This window comes from Pezoporus wallicus, unplaced genomic scaffold (assembly GCF_028554395.1).
Source record: "Pezoporus wallicus isolate ANWC-B61680 ecotype Strahan unplaced genomic scaffold, APGP_CSIRO_Pwel_v1 contig_9238, whole genome shotgun sequence".
Classification (NCBI taxonomy): domain Eukaryota; kingdom Metazoa; phylum Chordata; class Aves; order Psittaciformes; family Psittacidae; genus Pezoporus; species Pezoporus wallicus.
Genome location: NW_026636792.1, coordinates 332,178 through 359,147, shown reverse-complemented (window position 1 = coordinate 359,147; position 26,970 = coordinate 332,178). Strand labels below are relative to the sequence as shown.

The following is a 26,970-nucleotide window of genomic DNA, read 5'->3' as shown; positions in this document are numbered from 1 at the left end:
ATGGCCTTCACTCCAGACCAAAAGTCTTTAAAATTCTACCTAAAAGCCTAATGAAAACCAATTGTATCTCTCAACAATTCACTGCAATATTTTTAACTGTTGCAGAAGAGGCTTAGCACCTTGACAAATTCTAGCCAGGTGTGGTTTTTACCAGGAAGCCCCAGCTCATCAGGAACAAATCATTCCTGCTTTAATTGTATTAAATATCAAAACTATTAATGTAGTATGTGCTGTTTAACACATAGCTGTTGGCTAGAACTGTAGATTTGGAGCCAGTGGCAGGATCATTATTCCTTCAGTAACATGTGGATGACATCTCAAAAATGAAACAGCAGCAAGAACATTTCTGTTTTGAAAATAACTTAAAGAACTCCCTTTGACTCGTGCTCTTGATTATAAAGCCCCCTACTCACCAGAAATTCCATGTGGGTGTGCTGAGGGAGCATTAAATATTAATTACTTTCCTCCCCCAGTGGAAGGGTCTCTGCTTCTGCATTCTTTGGGCTAGAAAGCTACAGTTCTCTGCTTCCCTGCCATAGAAGAGCACGGCAGATTATCTTCAGAGAACGCAGAAATGCCCAAATACAGACTTTCAAACAAAAAGTTTTCAGTGATTTCTTTTTAAAGATAAAAGCTAATGTCCTCTGAAACTTGCACAAAAAGCATTTTGAACAGCTTTAGAGCATCCTCAAAAACCACTTTCCCCCTTCAAACTAAACTTAGAATTCAATCAACAATTACTTGTTTTCAGTGAAAAGTAACTTTCTGAAGGAAATTCCATGTTCCAATCTTCTCTGTGCCATATCAGATGCCCCAGTTCACTCAATCACCAGGCAATGTGGACCATAAAGCCTTAATTGTGATTGGACTGAACTATTAAACTTGTCCTACAATTGCAAGCACTGTTCATATCTATAGCATTCATTGTTTGTCAGTACCTTTTATTTTAAGTGGTCAAGGAAGTTTAGTTAGCATTAGCAAGTGTAACTGGGAAGCAGGTAGTGGGGAAGGTTAGAGGAATCGTTTCAGAATCCTGAATTCACAGATGGTATAAAGAGAAACGCTGTACACGCAGGCTGCTTTCATAATGCATGGCACAGAAATGCTCATGCCAGTAGTTTTCAGAGCACTGCACAGCTGGCCAGATGCTGATTTCAGTTACCAATTAAGTAACTTCACTCTGTGGCAGGAGCCATCTGTTACTGCTCAGGGTTCTGTTCTTGCTAGAGTTTCATACAGACCTTATGCCTAAAGAGTTTACTAAATGTACTGTGTCCTAGTTTGGGACTCTCTGCCTTCTTTTTCTTGGCTCCTTTAGTGTGCGATTCAGGTGCTGTCTTCGGAGCAGGTTGCCCACCATGGCCTTTTTCCGCTTTCGATCCCTTTTGTACAACAGCATTTGAGTACTCAGTGCAAAGTTCTCATTTGGTTCATGGAAGACATTTAAACACTCACATGCAGTATTAAACCCAGACCCTTTTAGCTCTGGACAGCAAATTACGTGATCACTCAGTTCTCCTTAGGCATTTTCATGCAAGTAGTGAAATAAATATAAATGGTACAACAATACAGCTGCCTGAGCATTAAACCACAATTTGCTCCTTAAAATCTCCATTAAATTGAGACCCAAATTCCACAAAGACTGAGACTGAATTTGTAATTTATAATTTTAAAATAGGCAGCTATCCAAGTCTTTGAAAGCACCTTCATTCTTTTTAGTGCAATATTATAGGAACCTTTAAGTGTTTTTCATAGTGCATTATTTAGGTAAAGGGAAGTATGAATATTCATTATATATGCTATCTGTATACTTCAAGTTTGCTCTAATATTCATAAAATTAGTTAGAAATGGAAGTATTCAAAAAAATATTAATTGATACTAAGTGTTGAATGAGTGCTGCTTCTTTTTCATTCCAGTTTAAATAGCTGCAGGAGGCACTTGTTTTTGGGATTCATCACCCACATATTAGAGACTAGATCTCTAAAAATACTAGGCAGCCCAGTGAAAATTCCACTAGAAAGGGCTATAAAATAAAGGAGTATTGATAGATATCTCTATGGAAAAAAGTGTCCATCCTCCAGCTAATTACCTCGTCCCTTTGCAAGTCTCATTCTGTTTTATTTTGCATTTGTACAACGCAGCTTCCATCCAATCGAAAGCTTTAAGCTTTGTTGACAAAAATTTCCAGGAATCGCCAAGTACAAAGAGACCCAAACTCCAAAGAAACAATCAGTCTACAGCATTTACCATGTGAAGTACCAAGCACTGTGGTTGACTGCAACTAATAGGGTAGAAGGTCCAGCGTATGTAACACACATGAGCATGTGAAGTTGAGATCTTGGTCTCTAGATGGTTTCATTCAATGCAATTAATAAGCTCCCTACAAAGTGCTTCATACCATGAAGAGGCTGTGGCCAGTGGCATCAAAAATCAGCCATTTTTCCCTATGGCGCTCTGTACCATTCTCAGTATTCCCAAAGGTACAGTGAAGTGGGAACAAGTCAGGATTTGCGACAGAAGGATCTGGGGCAGATCTAATCCAAATATCATGTTCATTAGTATACACTTGCCAAGGATCAGTTCATCCAAGGAAGGATGACTCAACTTACATAAACTCCCCTGTTTACAGAAGAAATGACAGTCAATGAGGAAGTGCTTAGGCTGCTGAAAGCATGCATGCCTTTAGCCAGCTGATTAAAGCCAGAGGCATCACTGATGACAGCATGTTGCTACAAAACCCACCAAGCTCAGCTTTGCTGATGCCACAGACCTCTGCATTTCAGCAGGAAGGAGCATGTTGCCATGCTTTGCAAGCAAGATTATAAGGATTTATAAGGAAGCTTGTCTGCCCTCTTCACCATGGGAGAGCCCCTGCTGAGACACACTGGGAAAATATCAGCCCTTGTGTGATAAATCCTAGCTTTTCTGTGCAAAAGGGGTGCAGGAGCAGCCAAAATGAAAGCATGACAAGGACTCAAAGACAGTCCCTGTGCAAGCCTAACCACACAAAAACACCCAGAGAGGCTCAGACTACGTGAAGGGGAAAGCCTCACTTAGGAGCATATCTTTACTATTAAGATATAAATTATTTCTCAGGGGGGAAATTACCATTATTTCATTATACATAGTAGCTGGAAAATCTGCAGCTTTTCTGTATGGCAGTTGATAAACTACCCTCTTTAACATCTGTTCTCTTTAACATAGTGAAAATGTCATTCTTCGTATCAAGAAGATAGTGAAGATAAAGGAATTCTACAGAAAAGAACTCTCATTTAACCTGTCTATAAAGTTTGCATATCCTGCTGGTCCCCTGGATTTGTTTATCCTCACAGGTGTGAGAAAACCAAACCCAAACAGCCTATTTGTTTGCAAATCACATTACACCCGCACTAACAGGCACCAGTTATAGAAACACATGGGTGTGCTCGATAAAGTCAGGTATGCAAACAGGACTGGATGCTTCAGGAGTTACTGAAAGCGCTACAAGTCTCACTGAAACCATGCAATTTGATGACCACCTTTTCTGGATATCTGAAGACCTTAGCCCTAGTTAATGATTTCCAGAGCCATTGAGCTATAATTGAGGAGTGATGTGTATCCCCCACACTTCCTGGAAAAGCTGACTTAATTTTAGTACCAGGCCATATAAAAAAAATTAATGGGACAAGAGATGAAAAATGAGACTGAAAACAAAAATGTTGATGCCTGTAGTGATTTTGGCTACCTAATAGTTGCATGGAAAGACCATTTCCTTTTGTAGGGTTTTATACTTTATGTGTTAATTAAACTTTATCACAGGCATCACAATAACAGCTTTAGTTATTATAGCAATAACAGTGTGCAATGACATATAATCTGGAAGTTCCCTCTTATGCAGTGATATGCCTGTAAGCCATGGAAACACTGGAAGATAGAAGACAGCTTAATACAAATTGTCTCACTTCTGCTTCTGTTGAAGCTATGGTAAATTTTGGCACTAACAGAACAGGAAAAAAGGGGGAAAGGAGAAGGCTTTAAACACCTATATATTTCCATTTTTAGATGGCTGTTTTCAACTTATTTTTTACAGTCTAAGCTTTTCTGCTTTATTTTACAAGATTGTTAAATACATCAGATCAATCTGGTATTTTCAATCTCTCTAATAGCAAATGAAAGCTACAATAATGAAGTTTCTCTGAATTAGCATGTAAAGGACCAGCACTGCTTATGGACAATAAGAAGCACATTTCTTCTCATTAGTGGAATCCAAGAAGAAATGGTTTATAAAGAGAGAAACAAGAGGCCACACCTGCCCATTGCATGGAGGAGTGTTCCTCAGACTGGTTCTGTACCTGTCCACCCAATACAGATTTCAGTTCCCAGCAGGAACATCACACACTTGCAGTCAGCCCAATGCATTTATTAGAAAAGCAGAGTGTTCAATTCACCCTGCTTAAAACATGAAGCCCTGATCTGCATCTCTGTGTGTAAAGGGAAGAGTCCTGGGCAGCAGTTTTCTGTGGACTCAGGAGGATTTCACTCCAGGGACTACTAGTTTTAAATCAAGGACAAGTCAGAGTAACAACCAAAAACGTTACCAGGTCATTATCAACCTTGCAGAAAATGCTACAGTTCAGATGTTGGTTGTAATGCAGGATGTGAAGAAGCGCACTGTTTATGCTCATCTTCCTTTCAAATTTATTCAGGAGGAAAATATTTAAAATTACTTCAAGTGATAACATCAACTGGGCTAAAAGCCAAGACAATGAGGAGGAAATAGAATCAAAAACATCTGGTGAGCAGTGACAGAAAGAGGAATCTGCCTACCTTGTCTTCAGAATCACTTTTGGCTTCAGCTTTGCTTGGGGAGACCTTAAATATATTTGAGAAAAATAATCAGTCTTGTGGAAGATCTGAAAGATCAGGTGCTTGAAACTAGGAGTTTTATTCTAACAAAGGTGAAATAAGCACAAGTACCGCGTTCCCCCCCATATGGGGAAGTTTGTAATATAAACATCTGCCAACAAATTAATGGCAAAAATGAAAATATCTGGACCAAAGAAATGTTATTCAAGCTTATACATCCAATTAATCCATAGAAATAAACTTCTAGAGCTATTGAAAAATAAAGTTTCATCATACAGAAAAATTCTTAGGACAGGTGAACACCTCCAGGTCAATGAGTATCTATGCAGAAGTGTAAGTTTCCAGATTAGGTCATCATTTGATCATAACTGCACTGTACCTACACATCTCTCCATCATCTCAAATCATTTTCTAAGGTATCTGGCTTCATTACTTCTCAGTGCCCGTGGACAGTGAACACGTTACATTTAGCTCAATGTGTCCACATGGGGTTTTTGTAAGCAATTTAAAGCATAGCCTAGAGATGAAAAGGAAAAGCAAAAGCTTACCAGTGTTTTAAGGAAACTCATGATGGAATTATCTACTGCAGCAGCTGTTTGAGGGCTTTCTTGTTTTCCCTCTGCTGTTTGAGGTTGTTCAGCAGTGAGGCTGTTGACACCTGCTGAGTCCTGCTGTAGGTCTTTTTGGTTGCAGGCATCTATCTCCTATAAAAAAGGGGGCAGAGTTCCCTCAGTCCTAGCTTGCTTAATTTCCAGTGGAATGCAAAAGTAACATTTGTGACTTGCATTATGCTGCCGAGAGTCACAACCCTAATTCCAACCATACTTCTCCAGCCTACGTATTCAGAACAATTGAGCATTTATACATCTCTTTCCCCCCTCTTTTCTAATATATTTAGCATTTCCCATTGGTTGAAGTAACATTGTTCTCAGCTACCAAGTATAATAAACACAAGTAAAGTTGCACACAGCATCCCAAACACCACCACTTTTCTCTTTTCAAGGCTGAACTTGTGAACAAGAACAAATGCAGAGATTTTGGTCTTTCATGGCTCAGTGTCTGACTGTACCATGCAAAGATTGCTTCAGATACTCTGTATTCTGCATTTCCAGAAATAATTTTTATCTAACACAAAAAGCAACAACCCAAAGGAATTCTTCTGAGTCAGATGGAGCTGCCTCCTCTCTTCCTGGAATTACAGTTCCCACAGCCCAAAAATGTTTCTTGATGTTTTCCAGTGCTCAAGCACTTACCAGTATGTAATATTAAGTCACACAGTTTTAGACACTTAAACAAGGGTCTGATTCTCAAAAAGCTCTCCTGGACCAGTTTGGGAGAGCTTGGTCCCCTTTTGCACTGAATTTGTCTGCCATTCTGGCCACTTTCACCTGGAGCCTGCCCAGGTAGAATCATCACAAAAGTGCAGGACAGAGCAGCATGAGGCAAATCCTCATGTCCCATAATATACAAGTGTACTACATCTGGCTAGTAATGTCTGTTACCAATAATCCTCCTTCCTTTTGTCTGTCTACGTGGTAAGAGCAAGGCTGGCCCTGTCTATTATTAAAGTAATTTGCAGCCAGCACAGCTATGGCCTCCGCTTCAGTTGGGGATTTGAGACCTTATTGAACAGCAATCATAGCAGTGCCATAATTCTTCTAAAGAGCTGGTGATGGCAACTTCTGACAGCAGTACACATCCGGTCACTTCAGAAGCAGTGACTTGAGAAGCAGTTGTTAGGATACAAAAATGCCCACATTAATCCAGAAGAAAAATCAGGACAGAAAAGAAAACTGATGAGCCTGCCCATGTGTCTCCAGCAAACAGCATCTTCAAATCACTGCTGTCAGGCTACCTGGAGCTCTAAATGACACCAAGGTTTTTTTTTCCTACCCTGCCAATTCAATGTAGTTCATGGCAATTCCCACTAGGAAAAGTTAAAATGAAGTTGTACTCTTGAGAACCTTTCCCTGTACTGGGCCATGATATTTGTATAGCATTTGCAGAGGTCATACGTTTCCATAGGTCACTAAAGGAAGGAGCAGACTGAAGAGAAACATTTTAAAACTTCAGAGGGCTAATTTGTCATCAGGAAAGAGAAGCATGGAATGGCCAATCTCCATCAGCATTTAAGAAGTTAAAATGCACAAGGTTTTACTTGCAAGAATAGACTTCTGTCTACTTCTCCACCCACTGTTTTCCAAGTTTACCCAGGAAGAAACACAGCACAGCAGCTGAGAGCGCTTCAACAGGCTATTTAGAAGTTTCTTACAAGGGTCTAACACACCACTTTGCCCAGCAGCCAGTTACAGGCCAGAATAGCTCCAAGAACAATATGTCCCATGCAGAACATGCGTGGCCAGGCCAGCTTTGGCAGCCCTGTTTCCAGAGATGCCATCTAGAGAGCCTGGGTCATATGAAGAATGCTGGCTCTGTTTCAGATATAAAGGGGCAACAAAGGCATGAGGCAAGAGACCAAAGAAGCAGGAGGCAGAAGATATGTTTCTAAATAAAACCAGCTTCATAACTCAACTGCTGCGTGCTATCAGACATCCTTTTTCACACACAGAAGCCCAAGCTCTGGTGGCAGGCTGCACTGTGTTTAGGAGGAAAGAACCTTTTGGCTCAGTACTGCAGCAAAGAGCAGTTAGCAGCAGCAGGTACCACCTGGGACAACCGCAGTGGTGATAGGTACCACCTCTGGTAATACTAGTTGTTCAAGGATATCTCCGTGGAACACACTTTGCCCTGCAGAAGTGAAAGCTATTGCAGCCTCTACAGAGCACAGCAATCACACCACCATCAAAAAATCCCCAAGCTCTGACTTGCAGAACACAAATGGGTCCTATAATGGCCTACTACTGCATGAGGAACCCTACTCCAGGATTCCCAAGCTAAGGCTGCCATTAGTGACTGAGATACAACTCAAACCTGGACTTTGATAGATGCTACGATCTTGGCCTTTCGCAGGAATACTGCTGTAGCAAGGAGCAGAGACTCAGGCCATCAGCATATATATAAATCAGGCAGAGATAACGTGGACTCCTACAATGTCACATTTTCAGAGCCATAGTCAAATAACCATAAACCCCTCCCTCTGCAGCAGCTCACTGCAGAATACACTGTGCAAAGCCCCAGAGGCAAATAGTGAAAGAAAACTAGAAATAACAGAAGTCAGCATTAGAAGTTAACAGATACCATGTAAATGTTCAGTTCGTTCCTCTGAGGAGCCAAATTTGGGGGTAATAAACATCTTAAATACTTATACTATAGTTTCAGTTCACTCATTAGAAAAACATATCAAAAGAATGTATCCTTGCCAGCACTTTTGTTTGTATGAATCATGGCTCAGTGAAACATTTCAGGCATATAATTTATCTTTTCTTTGGCTTACATAGTAAATGCTTCATGAATTCATGAATTCTGTCCTTGTTTTAATTATGCTGTGTTCTGAATGTAGTTTTGTAGACCACAAAAATAAAGAGTGGTTCACCAAACACAGAATGTTTGTGCAGCTCTTAAGCTACAACTGTGGAGCCTCTCTCTTACTTACCAGCAATGCTGTTTGTTTTGTGCTGGCACTCAATTCAAGGAAACTTTGCTTTGCTTTTAGCTTTAGAGATACTACAAGTCATAATCCACAAAAAAAAGGGGGGGGAGAGGGAAGAAATTGTTGGCAGCAATATCTGGATTTTTAGTACAATTATTTGGTAACAGTTTGTAGTTACTACAGTAACAGCAATTTAATTAGACTTGGTCATTCACGCATCCTACAGGAGAACCAGCAACTTTAGTGGGAACAGAAGGCAACTGTGCTGCAAAGCAGAATCACAGCCTTTGTTTTAGAAATGAAGTTAGTTTGACAACATATCAGAAGTGCTTAATCACAGAATGGTTTGGGTTGGAAGGGACCTTATTTTTCCCAGAAAAGGTCCTTAACATCTATCCCATTTCATATTTGAAGAATCAAAGATAGAAATACTCCAGAAAATTAAGGATAAGGTTACAATTTCACTCTCTCCTGTGATACAGTTCTGCCATTCACTTACTCTGAGCAACTCAAATCTGATTTTGAGTCCTCAAAAGATTTTTTTTTGTGGTACAGCTTTAAGAACACATGTAAAAGGTGCACAGGCAATGCGGTTTCATGGGAGACCTGTCCTCAAGCATGTCAAAAGCTGTTGTGTGGGCTAGGATCCTGCAAACACACACATAAACACACCCTACAGCTGATGAGTGCCCAGGATTTCCAGATTATTTCCATTAGTGAGGTTCAGGATGTGATAGATGTAAGCTGAGGACTGGAGCAGAGATTCAGAACTAATGAGAAAGCGAGTCATTATTGATAGAAAAAAAAAACTTTATCTGAGAGAATGCTTCTAATATCTGCTTGAAACAGCAGAAAAAGGCTTAGGTTACCTTGTCCTATTGCTTGTTACAAACACATGCTTAGCTGAGCTTTCCCAACATAACTATTTGCTACCAGCAAATGTTTAACTCTGACTTGTGGCTAAAGCTGCATCAGACTGCTATTCCACTGGAGTCTCACACTCTATTACTTTAACAGCACAAACTGTGACCTTTTGCACTTTGTAGTTTGCAGTCATGGCAAAACAGAAAATAACAAATTCTACATTTAATTGTAAGAGTAACAATTCTTGTGAGTCACAGGAAAAGCTATTCTTTGTGTGCATTAGTCAAAAATATCTGCAGGAATTTACAATGTTGAAAAGCTTCAGTCTTATAATCTACAGGCAGAAGTATCAGTATGCACTGAATAGATTATTCATTCTGAATTATGCACCCTGTACTGTTTATGTAGTGAATGACTTGATATGCTGTTAGGTTGAGACTACAGACTCTTTAAATGCGCATATATAGCTGTCTGAAGTACCAGTGATGGGTGCTGCTTCTGGAGGGCAAATGCAACTGTTCAGTCTTACAAATGACTTCAGAAAAATATTACAATTTATGTAAGAAATATGATCTTCAAATGGGAGGAAGCATAAGATAGAGTAGACAAGGTAGAACTGAAATTGAAGAGACTTTTGCGCACACCTTGCAACATCATCAGTGCAAGCAGTGAGCATCTTGTGAACTATGTTCAACACTATTCAAAGCATTACCAATCATACAGCAGTCTTATTTTTAAGCCTGAACAAGGCCAACAAGCACAGTTACTATTAAAATGGCGTTTACAGATTGTGATGAAGGAGCCATGCAGGTAGTTTCTCCCTACTGCTCCTGCCATTGGACAGTATTTGAGCTAGATCACCAAGTAGTGCCTGCTGGCACCTCTCCAGCCGAGCTAAGACAAGTTATGACACTTATCCCCGTCTGCAGGATGGGCTTTTTTCAATAGTTAATTACTTGAAAATTAATCCTAGAGTATATTTGCTGATATCAAACTTCGCAGGAAGGGCAAAATCTAAACCCAGGTCTGTTTTCAGCTCCTTTGAGTAACGTGCTTTCAGGCAAGTTAATTTCTTATATCACATTCTCATCCTGTAAAATCAATTCTAAGGGACCAGGTTTCCTTGACTATAAAAAGGATAAGATCACAACAGCTAAGAATGCAAAAATTGCTACTGCATAATATTCCTTACCCTGTTATGTAGGGCATGCAAAAAGCAGCCATTGCTGAAGAGTGACTATTTTAAAAATGACACAAAACACATAAGAGAACTACTGTAAAACCATCCAGTGTCAAACTCCAAGCTTCCAAACCACAAGAAGCAATTTTACGTTCAGGTATTTTTGCCTTCACTCGTAGCTGAGTGCTGTTCATCATCCTGGCAATTGAAGCATGAACACAGCTATCTTGCCTAGACCTTTCAGAGAATTACAAGTGAATTTAAACTCGAGGTCAGATGCTAGCATTTAGTCATGAGGCAGACATCAGAGCTGTTCCCACTCTGCTTTAGGTTCCTCTCCCGTACCTCTATTCAGCCACCCCGCAGCACTGACTCAGTCACACAGCATCACAGCATTACGTTGTCCTGTGCTAGTAATATTTCTAAGGGGTTTCATTAGGAGTGAAATGGATATTCCTACTCAAGCACTTGCCTTTCCCCGTGGGACACTGTTTGATGTGCTCTGTAATCCAGCAGCCTCTTTCACTGTGATGTGCCCGTCAGGAAGGTCTGAAGTCTGCCTTTCCTCCTGGGTATCAGTTTGCACTTTACTCCTTTCCTTTCCCTTCTCCAGCTTGAAGATTCTGTCAAAGAAGGTTACTTGTTTTGGCTTTGAGGCAGCTGCATCCTCTCCCTCAGGTGCCACGGATGCCACAAGACCGATGTCATGAAGGGATGGTGCCACTGGGGCCTGGGTCAGGTTTTTATGTGCTCCTTCCTCCCACCCAGCTGCCGGGGGAACCTCTGTGCTGTCACTTGGTGCTTTGTTCACTCCGGGCGTCTCTGAGCTGACATCAAGTTTCCCCGCTCCAACTGATGAATCTGTAGCTGGATCTTCAGTACGCCCTGGTACAGACCAGGCAAATGCGAAGACGGAGCGGGGTTTAGCAGATGGCAGAGCTCTGCTGGCAGCGCTCCCAAGGCTCTGCTCCATTGTCTTGGGGGAAGAAACGGCCACATTATCCCGTGCAACACTTGCCTTTGCATCCACTACAAACAGAAGCATAGAACTGTAATTATCCACCACAGCAAAGGAGTTATATCAGTTGTACAATTAATTATGGAGACCTCACTCTTTAATAAACTAATTGAGATGTGGAGCCTCTGGGAGGACTACACAGAGGGCATCTTGTTGACGGACCCCCTTGTCTTCCTGTGCTAAATACAAGCTGCCGCTCACTGATCAGACCTGCCTGTCTGATTTTCTTTTCTGTCACTCCTCATTGAAGTCAGTGCAAGTTTAATGTTCTTCAGTCCCCTCTCAACTACCAAAGTCAGGTAACAGCCCAGGTGTTTGACTGCTAAGCCCAGTGGACATGCTGAGGGTATTTTACTTCCAATAAAGTTTAAAGAAGTGAGGTGCAGGTAAAACTTGAGACAAAGTTATATACATATTAATATATTACGCTTTCCTCTGTCAAAGCTGAATGGGAAAAAAAGGGTGGAAACTGCAAGGACTGATCTTGTTTCCTGGCTTGCCAAACTCCTCACAGGCCTTGGCAGACATAACTTATTTCATTCATTTTTCCAGTACTCTGCCTTGTTGCCTGCTCTCCATAGTGCAGTTTCTGCTTGCACTCCCCTATTGCCTGTAGGTTAGCTTAAACCTGATTTGAATACTTATAAATCACATCTGAGCCAGGTTTCTTATCCTTGCATTTCTAACTCCTCTTACCCACAAACTGCTCTTAATCACGTCCATCCCCCCCCAATTCTCACAGATAATTTTCCCTTGACAGTCACACTTCAGATGTGAAAAAATCTTTCATCTTAAAGGTATATGCTATGATTTTATATTGCAATGGCACTTTGATAACAGAACTGAGGTGAAAGTCCCCAACACTCTGTATGCAGACAGGGGAAGGCTCCTGCTTTACAGAAGACAAAAGAAACGAGACAAGAAAATACAGCATTGTATATGCTTTGTGGATGGGAGACTGAATCACAGATGATGTGGTGTTTACTGGGGTTTCACAAGAGGAGGCTTGTCAAGAGGTAAGCCTTACAGCTTCTCCTCAGATGAGCTGCTCTTCCGTACTTTGACTAGAATATAGATCTGATTTCCCTGTCAATCATCACCACAGATTTCAAGGATGGATGTAGATCAGCTTCATTATAAATGAAAATCTGACAGTCTCAAACTGACTTGCTAAATTACAATTTTAAAATTGACAGGTTTGGTGGAAAATTTAAATTATTTTAAATGATAATTGCAATAGTCTAGTCAATATTATGCCTTCACATTTTACTTTAACAGCAATAAAGCCCCAGATGCCACCACATCCTGACTCAAACACCTGCCTTTCACAGCACAGACCTGCAGTGTTCAGTTTCCTTTTTAAGGTAAGGAAAGCAGAATATCTGTAGATCACAGCTTTCAATACTACCCCTCAGCTCTTCACAGCAAAATTATCCTATTTTTCCACCCCCTGAAAGATTTTGCATAACACCACACAAATATCAGCAGATGCCGTATGACACGTCCCTGCATCCCTTTGATACTGTCCTCCTGTGGCAGCACCCAGAGTCCCAGGTCATGTCCCTGAGAAATGAAGAATAGAGATCCAGCATCCAGATGTGACATCCTCTTCCTCACAGCCTTAACTCTGTGACTGAGCATCCCTGCTAGACTCTTGCTTCACAGCTCAGGGCTGGTCCTGACAAAAGGTGGGAGCTTCCATAAACCATAGAGGTGAGAAGTGCCAGCGCAAACGTCAAGTGACTTGGCTGAAACACCGCAGCGGCAGGGGACAAAGCAAGGGCTGTGGTGGCAGCACTTAATTGCAGCCAGCATTTTACCAGCTGCTGGGGAGCTGGCTCCTAACTTCTTCACTTCTAACCTTAACATGACATTTGCTTTCTTGTGTTTTGGTCATATTCAAGCACACAAAGGAACCAGAGTGCCTCAGTACAACCTGTTCTGTCCAGGTAAACAGATTTTTATTCCTTTGTGTGCACTCTAATTGAGAGAATTTCTTCCCCTGGATTCTCTCTGTTGCTATTTATGTGAGAAAACAACTCACACTGGCAAGACCCTTTGACAATAATATTCTGCGATATTTCACGAGTACGTTTCAGTGTACTGACATGCAAAGAAAAGGTACAAATAAGTAGCTGCCCAACAACCTATTCAGCTCTTCAGTCAAGGCCACTAAGTATCGGTTATAGTTTCCTAAGTCTCCTGTAGTACTACAGGAAAAAAGTGAAGCACCGAGTTCTAATTATAGTTGGAAACTTGGGAAGGAAGCAAAAAGCAAACCCTTCCTCAGCTAAAGAAAGCAGAAACAATATCCATTGGAAAATTGTAATAGATGCTAAACTTCTGCTTTATGTAACAGATTAAAAAAATGCACAGGAAAACTGCCTTTAGTATAAAAATAGGAATATAAGCTCATCATTAAGAAAACCGACCAACCAAAAAGCAGCTCATGAACCTATCAAGCTCCTTTTATCTCTAATTATCATGGAAGGAATGAAAGACCTGGAAAATATCACCAGCATGAGCTCTGCAGCTTGTCTCTTGTGTCAAAACAGTTCAAACTGTTTCTGCTCAGACACCAGGCAGTGCAGATCCCACCACCAGAAAGGAGATGCTGCTGTGGTGGGGTGAACACAAGAACTTGACTCATACTGTATTCCCAGCAAACCATGAAGGAGAAAGGCTTTGAAATGGCAGTACTTGGATGAAAAGTGCATGGTATTTTTGTTTTTAGAGACACAGACGTGCCATTCTTTCCAAAATTATTCCACATTTCAGAGGCAGAATTAAGGATAGAAGCAAAACATCCTAAATTCTAGGCCAGGTCTGCAAGTAGATCAAAGCTGCTCACTTAATGAGATTAATAACTGCTCTGAAACTAAAATCAATATACAATTTGCAGCACTGCTGCAAGATTGCATTTCATACTACTACTACACAGGCATTTCCCTTTCAAGTATTTAATAAGAGACAGTCACAGTGCAGATTTGTCCTTCCTTTAGCTTCACTTTATCAGCATGTTGAAAGGCAATGCTGTGGCTGCACTTACCCTCTCTTCTGTAAGAGCATACACAAAATAAGATTATTTATTCTGAAATTTGCTAGATTAGACCAATTTTTTTCTTTAATAAAAACTCTACAGAAAAGAGTAATGGTTAGTGCAGTATTATGTCAATACCATTTCCCTGCCGAGAAGTAATTGCTGACAAACTTTCTCCCCCTTCCTTTTGTAACCTTGACTTCAGCATTTTAAGCACTTCCATAGGCTGTGGATAAAGAACAGCGCTAGGTTTGCTGACACAGAATGCAAACAAGTCCGCAGAATTAGCACTGCATTTTGAAAAGCAAGTGCTCAGGTTCTAATAAACAGAGCCAGCAGGTAAAATATTGTAACAGACAAAGCCTTATGGTGAGCACAGGCTTCAAGATGACCATGTGAGCTGCACCAACCATGTAGGTGTGGAATTATTTCTTTCTCTATGGGACCCAGGGTGCCCAGAACCCATGGGCAGGCAGTTTTGCTCAAAGCATCAGTGTAGAGTGCTAGCAGTGAAGCACCTGTTTTCCATGGGTTTGGGACCAAGATGCAGCACTCAACCAGAGGGAATAGCAAATGGGGATAGGAATACTGAAGATGCGACGGACACGAAAGGAAGTTCAGAGCCACCAGTCCAACACAAATAAGAATGCTAACCAAGCTTTTTTCAGCTGATTTACTTTTGCTAATCAATGGGAATATAACCAGACTTCAGCCTGGTGCACAGAACAGATGGCAGCCAAACTCCCTTAAGTGGAACCAAGATCATTCCTGTCCAGCACTTCCAGATTGCCTTCTCCACTCCTCCTGGCTTTCTCTGAATCTTAGTTTGATCTTTGTACACCTGGCAACAGCCTAAGCCACATACTTAGTAAGCGTCTATTTTTGATGCTCAGTTTGCCCAAGTTAAATCCTTGCTTTCTTAAAACATGCTCCTTTTCCTTAGCCTTTGATTATTAGTCTGGTTTCAGCAGTTACATGCACCCTCATGTCTTAATACTTACACACAGTAAACAGGTAAAATAAGGTCCTGTGATGTCTTATGCTGGCAGCTTTTCACCTCCTGCCATTTATCCTGACTCTTTCATAGTGCAAGCAATTTTTAGCTGTTGAGTGAGGGACAACTTGAATTGGCAAGGTCTTCAGCACAGACATCTTCTCCTGCAGGCCACCGGTATGGGAACATGACAAAAAATAAATGCCAGAAGATGTTTTTATATTTGTCAGTAGAAAAAATAACCAGCTACAAAGAGGGTTTTAGTAGCTTTGGTATTTTGAATACAAGCCAGTTAGAAACAGGTATTTTGCTTAGTAATGTAATTATAGTACCACAGCATTAGCTTGTTCCCTACAGTTCCGATAAACATGGAGACAATAGATATAAATGGCCATGAAGGAACCATTAAGGGCTACAAGGCAACAGTTCCACCAAGATGTCCATCAGTGTAAGCTAGCAAAATGAATTACTGCAGCAAATACTAGCCTTAAAAAAATCTAAATAGCAACAAAGAATGAATTTTTAAATTTCTGGTAATTTTATAGGTATAGCATAAGTTATTTTTTTCCTTCCATTATTTAGAACTGAGTTGGTGTCATAATGCTATAATAGCTGTAGAATTTTCAGATCTTCAAATATACCTCATGTTTGCTGGGGAGATTCCCAAATACTTGTGACAAGAGTGAATAACTGAGTTTTCAGAAGCATTAGAGAATTCAAAATAAGACATTTCCCCCCTTTCTTAAAAAAGGCATACTAATATTCTTCCACAATCTTGCTTGACTACTTCCAGCAAGTAAAGTTGATAGTACATTTACGCTCTAAGAATAATTGTGTTTCACTAAGTTAACTACCATTGTTATTTACCCAACTCATTTACCAAAATGAATGGAAATCAGAGAAGAAAAACAGCAGGAATAGTAATAATCATTCTTTAAAATAAAACCCTCACAAACCCAGCAGACTACAATGCGTTGTGTTTCACACCTTACAGGCACATAGAGTTATTGCAATACACCGATTTCTGCTAGATACTGGTTAGTAGCAGAATTTGCTTGCTCAGATTTATCCTCTAGAACAAAGGAGTTGCATCTTAAACTGAGCTTTTTCTTCCTTGCATAATCTTTCCTTTTTATAAGCAGGTTATTGTTTTAATCTGCATGTGATTACCACCCAAACAACAAACAAAAATTGTCCCATTTTGTCCTCCTGATACATTTCTGATCTGTATAGTGCAAATCTCAGAGGTACATGGCTTTTAGTTCTGGTCTTCTTCTCTTTACCTGCTGTCCAACAAGTACTTGTATTAAAGTTCAACAAAGGAAACACAAAACATTAAGAAAAGCCAGGATCAAGTTTGCTCTCCATTTGCTTGCAAAACAATACATCATGGAGTAGCAGTAAGGGCACCCCTACTCTTTAAATGGCATTACAGGAGAAGAAGGTGAATGTGCAATGTCTGCAGCCCTGATAATCGATAGGAGCAGGAAAGGCAAGTCACGGAAAGAATCCCCAGGTCCACACATCTGTCAGCCTTTTTGAGGAGAAGCAGCAAACACAGGGAACCAGTCACCAATCTGCTCACCCAGATGTGAAGCAGATGGTGACAGGGCTCTTCCAAATAACATTACTTCCTCTGGTCAGATTAAGTTAACTCTCTGGATTCTTTTCTCATTATATTAGCAGATATAGATTTCATAGACTCATTTATCAACTCTACCATTTAATGCACAGCACATGGTCAGATCACTGGCAATCACAGAAATGCAAACTAACTAGACAAAGACCACAAACACATAACATTATTAATAAAATCCTCTTGCTTCACTTGCTTTTTTGCAGCCCTTTTGTCTTCTTCAGAAGTGCTCACTTCATGACTATTAAGTAATAACAGTACTAGTTCTTGCACTATTTCATTTTAGAAAGGCTATCAGCTACATTTTCTATAGGAGTAACATTCACCTCCAAACATCCCTTGCAGTTTTATTGCACCAGGACCTGATTACATTACAGAAACCAGTGAGACTGCAGCAATATCTAAACAGTTAATTATTTTAACTGCTTTTTAAACATTAATAAAGTTAAAATAGAAGTAATATCAACACAGGACAGTCCAATTCTTCAACTTGCTACTTAAACTGATTTAGTAATTACATTAATTTAGTAATCCATTTAAGTAAAACAATGCCATATGCTTCATTTTATGTAGTAAGAGTAAAATGTACACTTATTTTCTAGGTCTTCAGACAATGTAAATCATCTGGCTTTTATTTGCTTCCCAGAGCATTGCTGGTTTACACTAGCAGAAACACAGCTACAAGCTTTTATTTTCTAGTAGGCAACTGTTTAAACTGACTTATTATAGCTAGATGGCATTAGGAAATTAGCCATGGAACAGAGATTCTGGACTGTAATCGGTACCATCTGCATATTGCCATACCAGTCTTTGATTATTTGTGCATAAGCTTAGATTTTTCAACTGGATGTAACAGGCTGAGAAGGTTCTCTTAAATAAAAGAGTACTTTTTTCTTTACAGAGATTGGACAGAATTGTTGGTTTTATTGTATTCTGAAAATAGAAAAAAACCCAGCACAAGGCAAAGAGTGGCAAAATTAATGTGGCTGAATCTGCAGAGATGCATTACTTCACTTCACTGCTCCAAATGAATGCTGCCTGAATGCCCCTCAAAAAGGCTCCAAAGCCAACAAGGTATGCAAGGTGAAATTAATGAGGCACTGAAAGGTGAGGAGGGAGACACATGGGAGCAATTGCCCATGAATAAGTGGAGATACCATCTCAAAACTACTTCTTAATGCTCAGGCCATGTAGATCACACCAGATATTTAGGACATCAGCAGTGGAAGTGGGGCTCAGCTCCTGACAGGCACCTTTCCATGGGCAGCACAGGGTCCAGCCTGCCCCAGGTGTGATCACTCAAAACCCCAGTTTCTGTCCTGCTCTGAACACCACCCAGCTAGGTCTGAAACAGGATTCTCTTCCTGAGTAATGATTTACACATACCCCCACCAACTATTCAACTTCTACACCAACACCCATAGCTCATATCAATTTTATTTCATGAGTATACAAAGAAAGAGAAACAAGTCATCATCCCCCCTGAAAATCTCTTCTTGTCCTGGCAGTAGTTCAGTAATATCTAATACATCCTATAACAGGATCAGGAAAGGGGTGGTCAGGGTTACAACATTAGTCTTGAGACCCAGTTTGAATAAATTCTGGTAAATAGGACTGACCTTTTAGTAATAATGCTGTCAGGCCAGGCTTGCATTCCCAGCTCTATAGCTGTCTGTGCTATACCCTAACTTCTCTAGAACTCACAGGCAGTCCACACAGTTAAATTTTGTTTATAAATATTTCCCTGCAGATTAGACACACTCTGCTCTCTTCAGGAAGGACTGCCACTTCTAAAATGACTGCAAAGTAGATTTCTATATATGAAAGGTACCAATAAGGACCAGCTCAGGATCAGAAGCGACAAAACTCTAGAGGTCTAGAGCAGCATCCCTACAGCTATAATGCCTACCACCTTACAGTACTAGCCACAGCCAATCACTTTTTCCAAGTGACAAACAGGACAGAAAATCACATCCCTATACATATTTAATTCTTAACAAATAATTGTTTGGCATCTTTGAAATCAAAGCCATGCACCAACTTGGGAACACAGGACCAGAAGTCAGAGAACAAGATGGAAACATTTAGATGAACAAAAAGGTGCTCACATTCTATCATAGCATCTGTTGAAGTCGCTACTGAAAGGATCAGAGCTGTGGTGTCACAACAGAAGTGCAGAGGTGGCTTTTAAGACTGTGCAAACTTGGGGATGAGAGCATGCAGCAAGGATCTGGATTTTCAGTTTTATTTCAGTTTTTATAACCAGCTTGCAAAGAATTTTGAAAAACATCCTTTTATTAAACTGCTCAAGCCACCCCCAGAAAGCTGAGTGCACACAGAACATGTCAGAAGGATGTCTTTTATTGCAGACACTAAAAGAAGTCCCATTCCCCCCTCCAACAGCTTCCTACTCCCTTATTCCCTTTGTCATCTCAATACACTGTTACTCTGGGATTTTAATAATTTACACTATCACATTGCTTTTGGGCTTGCCTGATTTCATCACCATTTGCTACACTCAATGTTGTAACAGCTTGAGTCAGCAGCCCTCAGAATCATGGCAGAGCAGCAGAATGAGCTGCTGTGCCAACCTCAGGCATCCCTTGAATTGCCTTGGTCAAGCTCCTTATGAAACTTGAGCCAAGTGAGGTTCACTGTTAAGCAGATCAGTGTTACCAGAGCAATGTGACAGTAGTAGTTTCTCTGGCCCGTTACTGTTTTACCTTCTCTATCCGTACCAAGATACTCTGTTTCTGCAAATCTTTGTAGAAGCCTATCTTTAGGCATCATTAATAGGCAATGTGGGGATAGACCCTTAAGTCCAGAGCACATTGCTGATTTCTTTTATAAACAGAATATTGCAGTGGATCTCCAAATAACAGCCTGGTCTCTTTATAGCCCAGAGTTGCTGCCACTGTGACCAGAGAAGGGTTTGGCAAAGCAAGGCAGCCTGACCAACAGCACATACGCTTCAGTCACAACAGTTACTCCAGAGGACTTGGGAAATGTTTTCCTGTTTTACCATTCATTATCTTTAAGCTTTCAGGCTTCCGAAAAGCCACACATACTGATCCACGAGGAGGAGCTGTTACACGGGCTTGAGACCATGCAGCAGTATTTACTGCCGCTCCAGCGTAAACCTCTCTCTGCCTGCCTTGTGGCAAAATAAGTACAAACATGCCACCCAGTACATACCTTCACCATTCACTGCAGGACAAGGAGCCTGAACAAACGCAACAGACCCATTCTTGATATTGTCAGGAGATTCAGATAGAGCCTGAAATAGCAAAAAATACAGTTCTTAGGGCTGTGTACATAATAGGATTTGAAAATTACAGTATGCAATAAACAGAGAAACGCAGTTGGACAGCTCTTGTTTACCTGATAGCTCTTTACTGTGCATGTATTGTCTTCTTCAGTTCTCTCTGGGGTGCTGATTGTGTTCCCCATAGCTCCTGAAAGATAGAGGAGAAGAAGAAAAAAACCCAAACCAACCAACCCTCAAACAGCCTTTTCTTTCACGTATATATGATTTTCCTGCCTAACTCAAATTAAGAGCCAGCCAATGATGACAGACTGCTTCAATTTCTCATAAACCCCACCTGCTTTCCCCAAGGCACCTACCCTTATAGTCACAAGGCTGCACTAACCATCCTCTACTCAACCCAATTATGCATAGGGGCTCTCAGCTGCTCACCAAACCTGGTACAACCTAACAAACTTTCCTTGTTTGTTGAGGAAAATGGGGTGCAATCATACCTGCATCATTCATTAAGACTGACCAGATAGTAACATGGAGTTAGTAGCAGAATAAAGTGAAAAAGACCAAAATAGATTAATAAATCACAGTGGCTTGGTGAGGTTTTATGTGTTTGGTTGGTTTCCATTAAAAAGAAAAAGAGAGAGAAAAGAGGTAGCAGATAAATTCATCATGTAAAACCGGGTCCTGTGCGTCCTGCAGCTATGTATAACAAATTCTCGGGGGGAAATTCTCGCCTGTGGCTTTGGAAGTGTTTGTCCTGCTCTGCTCTGGGTGGCCTTACCGGTCAACTGCAGCTCACACAAGTAACTGAGATACATTTCCGTGGCCAGTTCTAGTGCTGCCAAGACTGTAGCTGTAGCAGGTCAGAAACAAGTTGAACCAGGCACCATCATCCATGATCCTGGATGTGTTTTTCAAGCATCTTGTGTTGCCGCAGGTGCAGCACTATTGATACCCAAGATAGTCAGTTTCAAATGGCTTGCTTATGTTCATACCTCTGGAGTCGCAGCTCTGACTGAAGTCCAAGCATAACCTTATCTAGTTATTTACTATTAGTCCATTAGATTATTCAGCACTTGGTGAAACTGTTCTGATTTCTTTCAACTTTGTTTCAGGAGCAATGTGTTTGATACGATTTTAGCCTCTTTCCTATGTACAAGTACACATAAACCTGTTGGTTAGTGGTATTTTCTTTCTTTTCCTTTTCTTTTGCCCTTAATTAAAAATACATTTATATAACCTATATATATATATATGCTATGCTTTAGGACTGTGAATTCTTTGGAACCAAACACACTGCAACATGGTTGACAGGCAAACAAGATTGAAGTCAAGAGGAAGGTTCCTATTGACTGGCTCGGTATATATATGTATCTATACTGTTAAAGCTACACAAACAAACAAAAAGGGCAAACTATTCTGAGCCACACCTTGAAAGAGGAAGGTTGGGGGTCAGCTCCAGCCTCAGTGCTCCTCCTGTTGATGTCCTGCACAGCCAGTATGGGTACCAAGTGCCCTTCTGTTTTACTGTTGCTCTGGTTTATGCCTGTGCAAATTAGTGAAGCTGCAGAGGTATGGATGAGAGCAACTTTTGGGGAGGTTTAGTTAAAGGAAAGGAGTAGTTTTGCTAAATTGCTTTCAGTAGAATCTGAATGCAAGAAGGGGGGGCAGCTCTCCTTTCAGCCTCAAGTGTCTGCTTCCAGTTACTGTTTACAGAGCTCAGGCTGGTTGTGGGTTTTTCCTAACCCCAATCAACAAACCTCTGCTTTACAGGGATGGTCCAGATCTGGTTTCTATTTTATGCTGCATCCTAGCTGCCATGAAATCCAAGCTGGGCCTCTCTCCAGAGATGGTTATTGTTCTCTGCTAAATGCCTAATGCCGTGCTGGACGCTGAACGGCCCTCACTGATGCTGAAACATGAAATGCAGTTGTGCACTGCTGAGAATCACTGCATAAATAGTGGCTGTAGGGCTGAGCCTTGATTTCAGAGTGCAGTTATTTTACAGGGGTTTTATCTTCTCAGCTGATATTTCCACTATAAATCAGAATTTCTGATTTATGGTGGAAAACAGCCAACGCTTCCTCATGGATGTACAATGGCCTCTTGTCCTTGCTATGTAATTCCGTTTCCTAGCAACTTTAAGTATTATCCAAATGGAAGAGAAGAAAACAAGATTCAAATCCGACTGCTTAGTCTCGATGGTAAATTTAGTGTCTGGTTGAATCTGGAGGATTTACTTTTGTTTTCCATTCACAAGGCCGCCTGGTTTATGCCAGGAGACAACTTAAGCAGAGGACGGAATATTTGCAGGTTACGTGCTTCCTTTTCACATGTGCTGTAAAATCAGTGCATATCTGAAGGGAGCAAGAGAAGAAAATTCGTCTTTAATTTCTTTATTCTGTGTGGCTTGATTCTCAGTTATCCCAGTTTCCTGTTGGCGCACCTCTACTCCCATCAAGTAAGTTATCTTTAACTGGTACAGAGCAGAGATCACAGGCTCCAATCTGTATCATATTTTGCTCTAGGAGAGATTACCCATTTTCTACCATCGAGTTTACAATTCCCACTGAAATAAAACACACACAGTGGTCATGTGGAATTTTTAAGGATTTTCACTCACCAGAACTCTCCCATAGAAAGCTGGATAAGACTGAGGCTATTTTTGCTAAAAATGGCACAAACTTGCTACATAATCCTCTTGGAATATAATCCTGAAACACTCAACACAGTTCTCCACCATGCACATATATATTTCTTCAGACTTTTCCTGTCCTTGCAACAGTAATCGATTATTGTTTTGCATTGAGGTTTGCATTCTGTGCATTACGACTTACTATGCATTGTATTGCAATACAACTGCATGTTTTCTGTGCGCTGGGGTAAAGTGGCTACTGAAGAAAGGTGACAAGTGTGTGGCCATTCCTCGGGGTGCAGAACTCAGTCAGCGGCACAGCCTCACAGTCCTGGCACAGATCCTTTGGTAAAATTAATAAGATAGACTCGTATGTGTGCTTCTGCCCTATTTTAAAGAAAAAATGAAAGGTCACTGCCACCTATAGACAAAACTGAGTATCAGCAGAAGTGACAATGCACACACACAAAATGGTATCGAACTGGCAGAGTTTCAAGCTGCCAAGCAAGTAATGTCACAGCTCTTTGCTTCTGGATAGCATCTAGAAACAGCTGCTGTAAAGACTATTGTGTCTGTCACACCCATGCGTGAGTCTAGACTTGTATAAATGAGCAGCTCCATGTCATTAACATGAAACTGTTATGTTCTTCCCAAAGTGCTCAGGCCTCCAGTATGAAGGCATCAATTTTTCCCTCATTTGAAACACCTTCTCTCAATGCTAAAATTACTCAGTGTGCAGCCAAAGAGGTCTTGTGAAAAGTAAGGGGCTCCCGCATGGGTCTCATTCGTGCCTTTCTTCACCAAAGACCACCATTTTGAACAAGAGCTGCCAAAAGCTGAGCACCAATCCCCATTTTGGCACCCAGCTAAAATCCTCACATGAGCAAATGAGTTTATAGAAGAAGCTGAGGTTTCCCAGTGTGCAGGGACTTGCCTGGGAACTGGGAGTCATCAGGAGCTCTTGGGCCATGTGCTTGTTCCCAATGGGGAGAATCAGACACTGTCAACCACTGAGGACCTCTTTCCAGCTGTGAACCCTGTGCTATCTCTCGTGATGCTGCCTTGGTGTCTCCATTGGGTGTTTGTGCTGTCCGGGCTATCATTTATGGTTATTAATTCATGGTACAACCACCAGGTATGACCCATTTGTACTCTTTGTCCTCCATCTGAAAAGCACCAAGCTGGTCTCTGTAGTAAGCTGTGAGTACTGAGCAAACCTTCACCAGACCTGGGAGATGCTGCTGGCAAGATGTCTATTTTATGAGGGTTTTTTGAGGTTATTTTTGGGGATTAAGAAGGGAAAAGAGATGATGCTGATGCTTTTTTTTTTTTTTCACTCAAAATGAGAGGAAAACCCTTCGAAGCTGAGAGGAACCGGAGTCAGCTCATTCTCATCCTTAAGCTTCCTTTCTAGATACAGATTGTTTGATTAAGTTTCAAGGATATTATCCTGGTGGGGGGGCTCATTCAGACCAGCTGGAATGCAGCCTGACTGGTTTAAAAAGGAACATGAACTACCAGCCTCGGGATCAGACACAGCTTCCTCCGTTCCCTTCTCAAATTATGCTTTACTGCTTCTATTGTAGTGCAGAAAATAATCCAAATGGGAAAATGTAATTTTTAGATAGATTTTTTTTTTTTGCATTATATTATCTATAGTGTACCCCAGCATGAGCTCAAGGCTTGGTAAAATTCTCCTTTTTCTCTCTCTCAAAAATCATTGTTTCAGTGAAAGTTTTGAAAACTATAAGAGAAAATTACAACAAACCCATGACAGACAACCTGACCTTTCTAATGCATTGACCTACCTGGGATATTACAATCACCTGTGCCACAATGTCTATTAATACACAGTTAAAAGTACACAGTTAATTCCTCACTAAAACTTGCCATGAAATAATCAATCTGATTTAGTTCTCTTTGCATCTCATTTCATTGCAGATATGTCGACTCTGTGGGTGTTGGGGAAAGACTTCATTAAACTCGATTCTACTCCAATGGCAGTCACTAGCACTTATTTATTTGTGCAATAGCAGCTTGCCTTGTGGCTGGATCCTTAGCTCTTTAGTCAATCCCTACCCTTTATCCGGCCTCTTGGAAAACAGGTGAACATGGGGACATGTCAGCGTCCAGCTGAGAAGGCAGAAGCTCCTGCTCTGATTCATGTGGAGTCAAGGAAGGACCAATAATAGGACAGAGTTTTAGAAAGTGTCCTTACCTTCCTTCAGTGCAGCTCTCAATTGCTCTCCTGCAGATAAAGGTAACTCAGACACGTGTTGGGTATGATGAAACCAGGGGACAAGTGTGTCTGAGCATTGTCAGTGGCTATGGAGGAGAAAAGGAAATACAATAGACCGTAGTGAAGGGACAGGAGAAGGAAGGCTTGAGATGACTCACCTACAGCAAACAAGAAACACCCAAGAACAATTTGAATAGCCACCTGGCAGCTGGCCGTGCATCCAGGACATGCAGAATTACAGCCCTGAATGCTCCAGGGGCAGTTTTTAATACAGTTCTTTCAGTCACTCTGCATTGAGGCCAAATGGGAAAAGCAGAACAGTTCAAACATTCACACCCTGGCTTTCAGGGAGGGAACAGTTCAACAATACCACAGAGGTGAGCAATCCAACCTTCTGGTAGAAACACTCTGTCTAAGCTGATCTTTCTGTTTTTCTGCCCTTCTGCAGAAAAACCAGTGCACTGAAAGGGAAAGTCTACACCAGGCACTTTAAAGCCCAAACAAAATAAGCCAAGCACATGTGGGAGCTCCCAAGATCATTTAGCACCGGAGCACATACAGGGCTCTATTCCAGCATGGGGCAGAAGTGACAGCAGAGGAAGAGCAAAAGCAAAAGCCAAGAGAAGCCAAACCAACAGCAGCAGCAGCAGCAGTTACCTGGGCAGGGTGGGAGCTGGAGCTGGTCCTGGTGAGGTGCTGCTGGCTCAGTCCCGCAGCTCTGCCCAGGGAGTGCTCACAAACGCTGGGTGCAGACACACAGGGGTGGAGTAGTCCACCCTGCCAGCCCTGCTCGAAATACTTTCTCTTCTTGAGTGTTCTGGCCACCCAGACCTGTTCAAACGCATGCTTGACTTTATGGCTTTGGGGCAGCCCAGCACGGACACTGTTGCTGGAAACTGTTGTGCTGAACACCTAAAAACCTCTTGTGGATTTTCCCCTCAATGGCAGAAAATACCTAATTCCATTTAATGACATGACTGTTTGCTGTAGTCAAAGTGGATCTTAATATCCTCCCATAATGAGCAAACTGACTAAGCGTTTTTATTTCAAACCTCTTGTCACAATTTACTGCTCCCTTACGTGAGTCACTAAAGCCCATGCTCAGACTGGGGGTGTCTGAAGAAGGGAAAGGCTTTTTGTTCTCACCACCTCAGCCAATAAAACTTGGGTTTGGAACTGGGGTTCCCACAGACTGTTGCAATACCAACAAAAAATGCCTTATTTTATAGTTTGAAAAAGCAATGGCAAAGAGTTGTGAAAGACTGACACAAGGCAATACCTTAAACCAGTCTGGGCACTGGCTGGAGCTCCTGTTGCAAGGCTCTGAGAGAGACCAGGATGCTCCCCAACACAGCAGGTGACAGCAGCACTGCTGTTAACACTGCTGTGATGTGAAGATGCTAAAGCACAGTGTCAACTTCTCCTTAATTATTAAGGAAATATCCCCAGGCCAGTGGTTCCCATAAATTCTCTTTAGGCTTTCCTTCATGCAGGCTTGGTGTGCGCAAATCACTGTCAGCTCCAAGTGTTCCAATATATTAACCAGCTTGTTTCAAGTAATGTGTTGTCTGTACGCTATGTCTCGAGATTCAAATAAACTGGAATACCATACCCATGATCTTTCTCCCTATTGACTTGCTTATATCATCCGGGTGGCACTTTTATTTCTGTGTTACTTTATGGTTCTGAATATAATTCTGTTATTA

General features: G+C 41.2%; 1 protein-coding gene and 1 long non-coding RNA gene across 2 annotated transcripts in view; both read right to left on the bottom strand.

The window, feature by feature from the left end:
• BCAS1 (brain enriched myelin associated protein 1) overlaps positions 1-20,445 on the bottom strand; it is a 47,382-nt gene extending 26,937 nt beyond the window's left edge. The window contains exons 1-6 of the mRNA XM_057401678.1: positions 20,437-20,445; positions 20,324-20,405; positions 10,913-11,469; positions 5,395-5,550; positions 4,808-4,852; positions 1,242-1,382 (exon numbers count right to left, since the gene is read on the bottom strand). Coding sequence (XP_057257661.1) covers positions 1,242-1,382; positions 4,808-4,852; positions 5,395-5,550; positions 10,913-11,469; positions 20,324-20,405; positions 20,437-20,445 — 990 coding nt within the window. The remainder of the gene's footprint in view (positions 1-1,241; positions 1,383-4,807; positions 4,853-5,394; positions 5,551-10,912; positions 11,470-20,323; positions 20,406-20,436) is intronic.
• Positions 20,446-20,509: 64 nt separating this feature from the next.
• On the bottom strand, positions 20,510-26,018 carry LOC130595185 (uncharacterized). Its single transcript, XR_008971248.1, has 3 exons — positions 25,922-26,018; positions 25,244-25,350; positions 20,510-20,583 (listed from the first exon to the last, which is right to left on the bottom strand). It is a non-coding gene; the product is annotated as an uncharacterized LOC130595185 (long non-coding RNA).
• Positions 26,019-26,970: the final 952 nt, after the last annotated feature.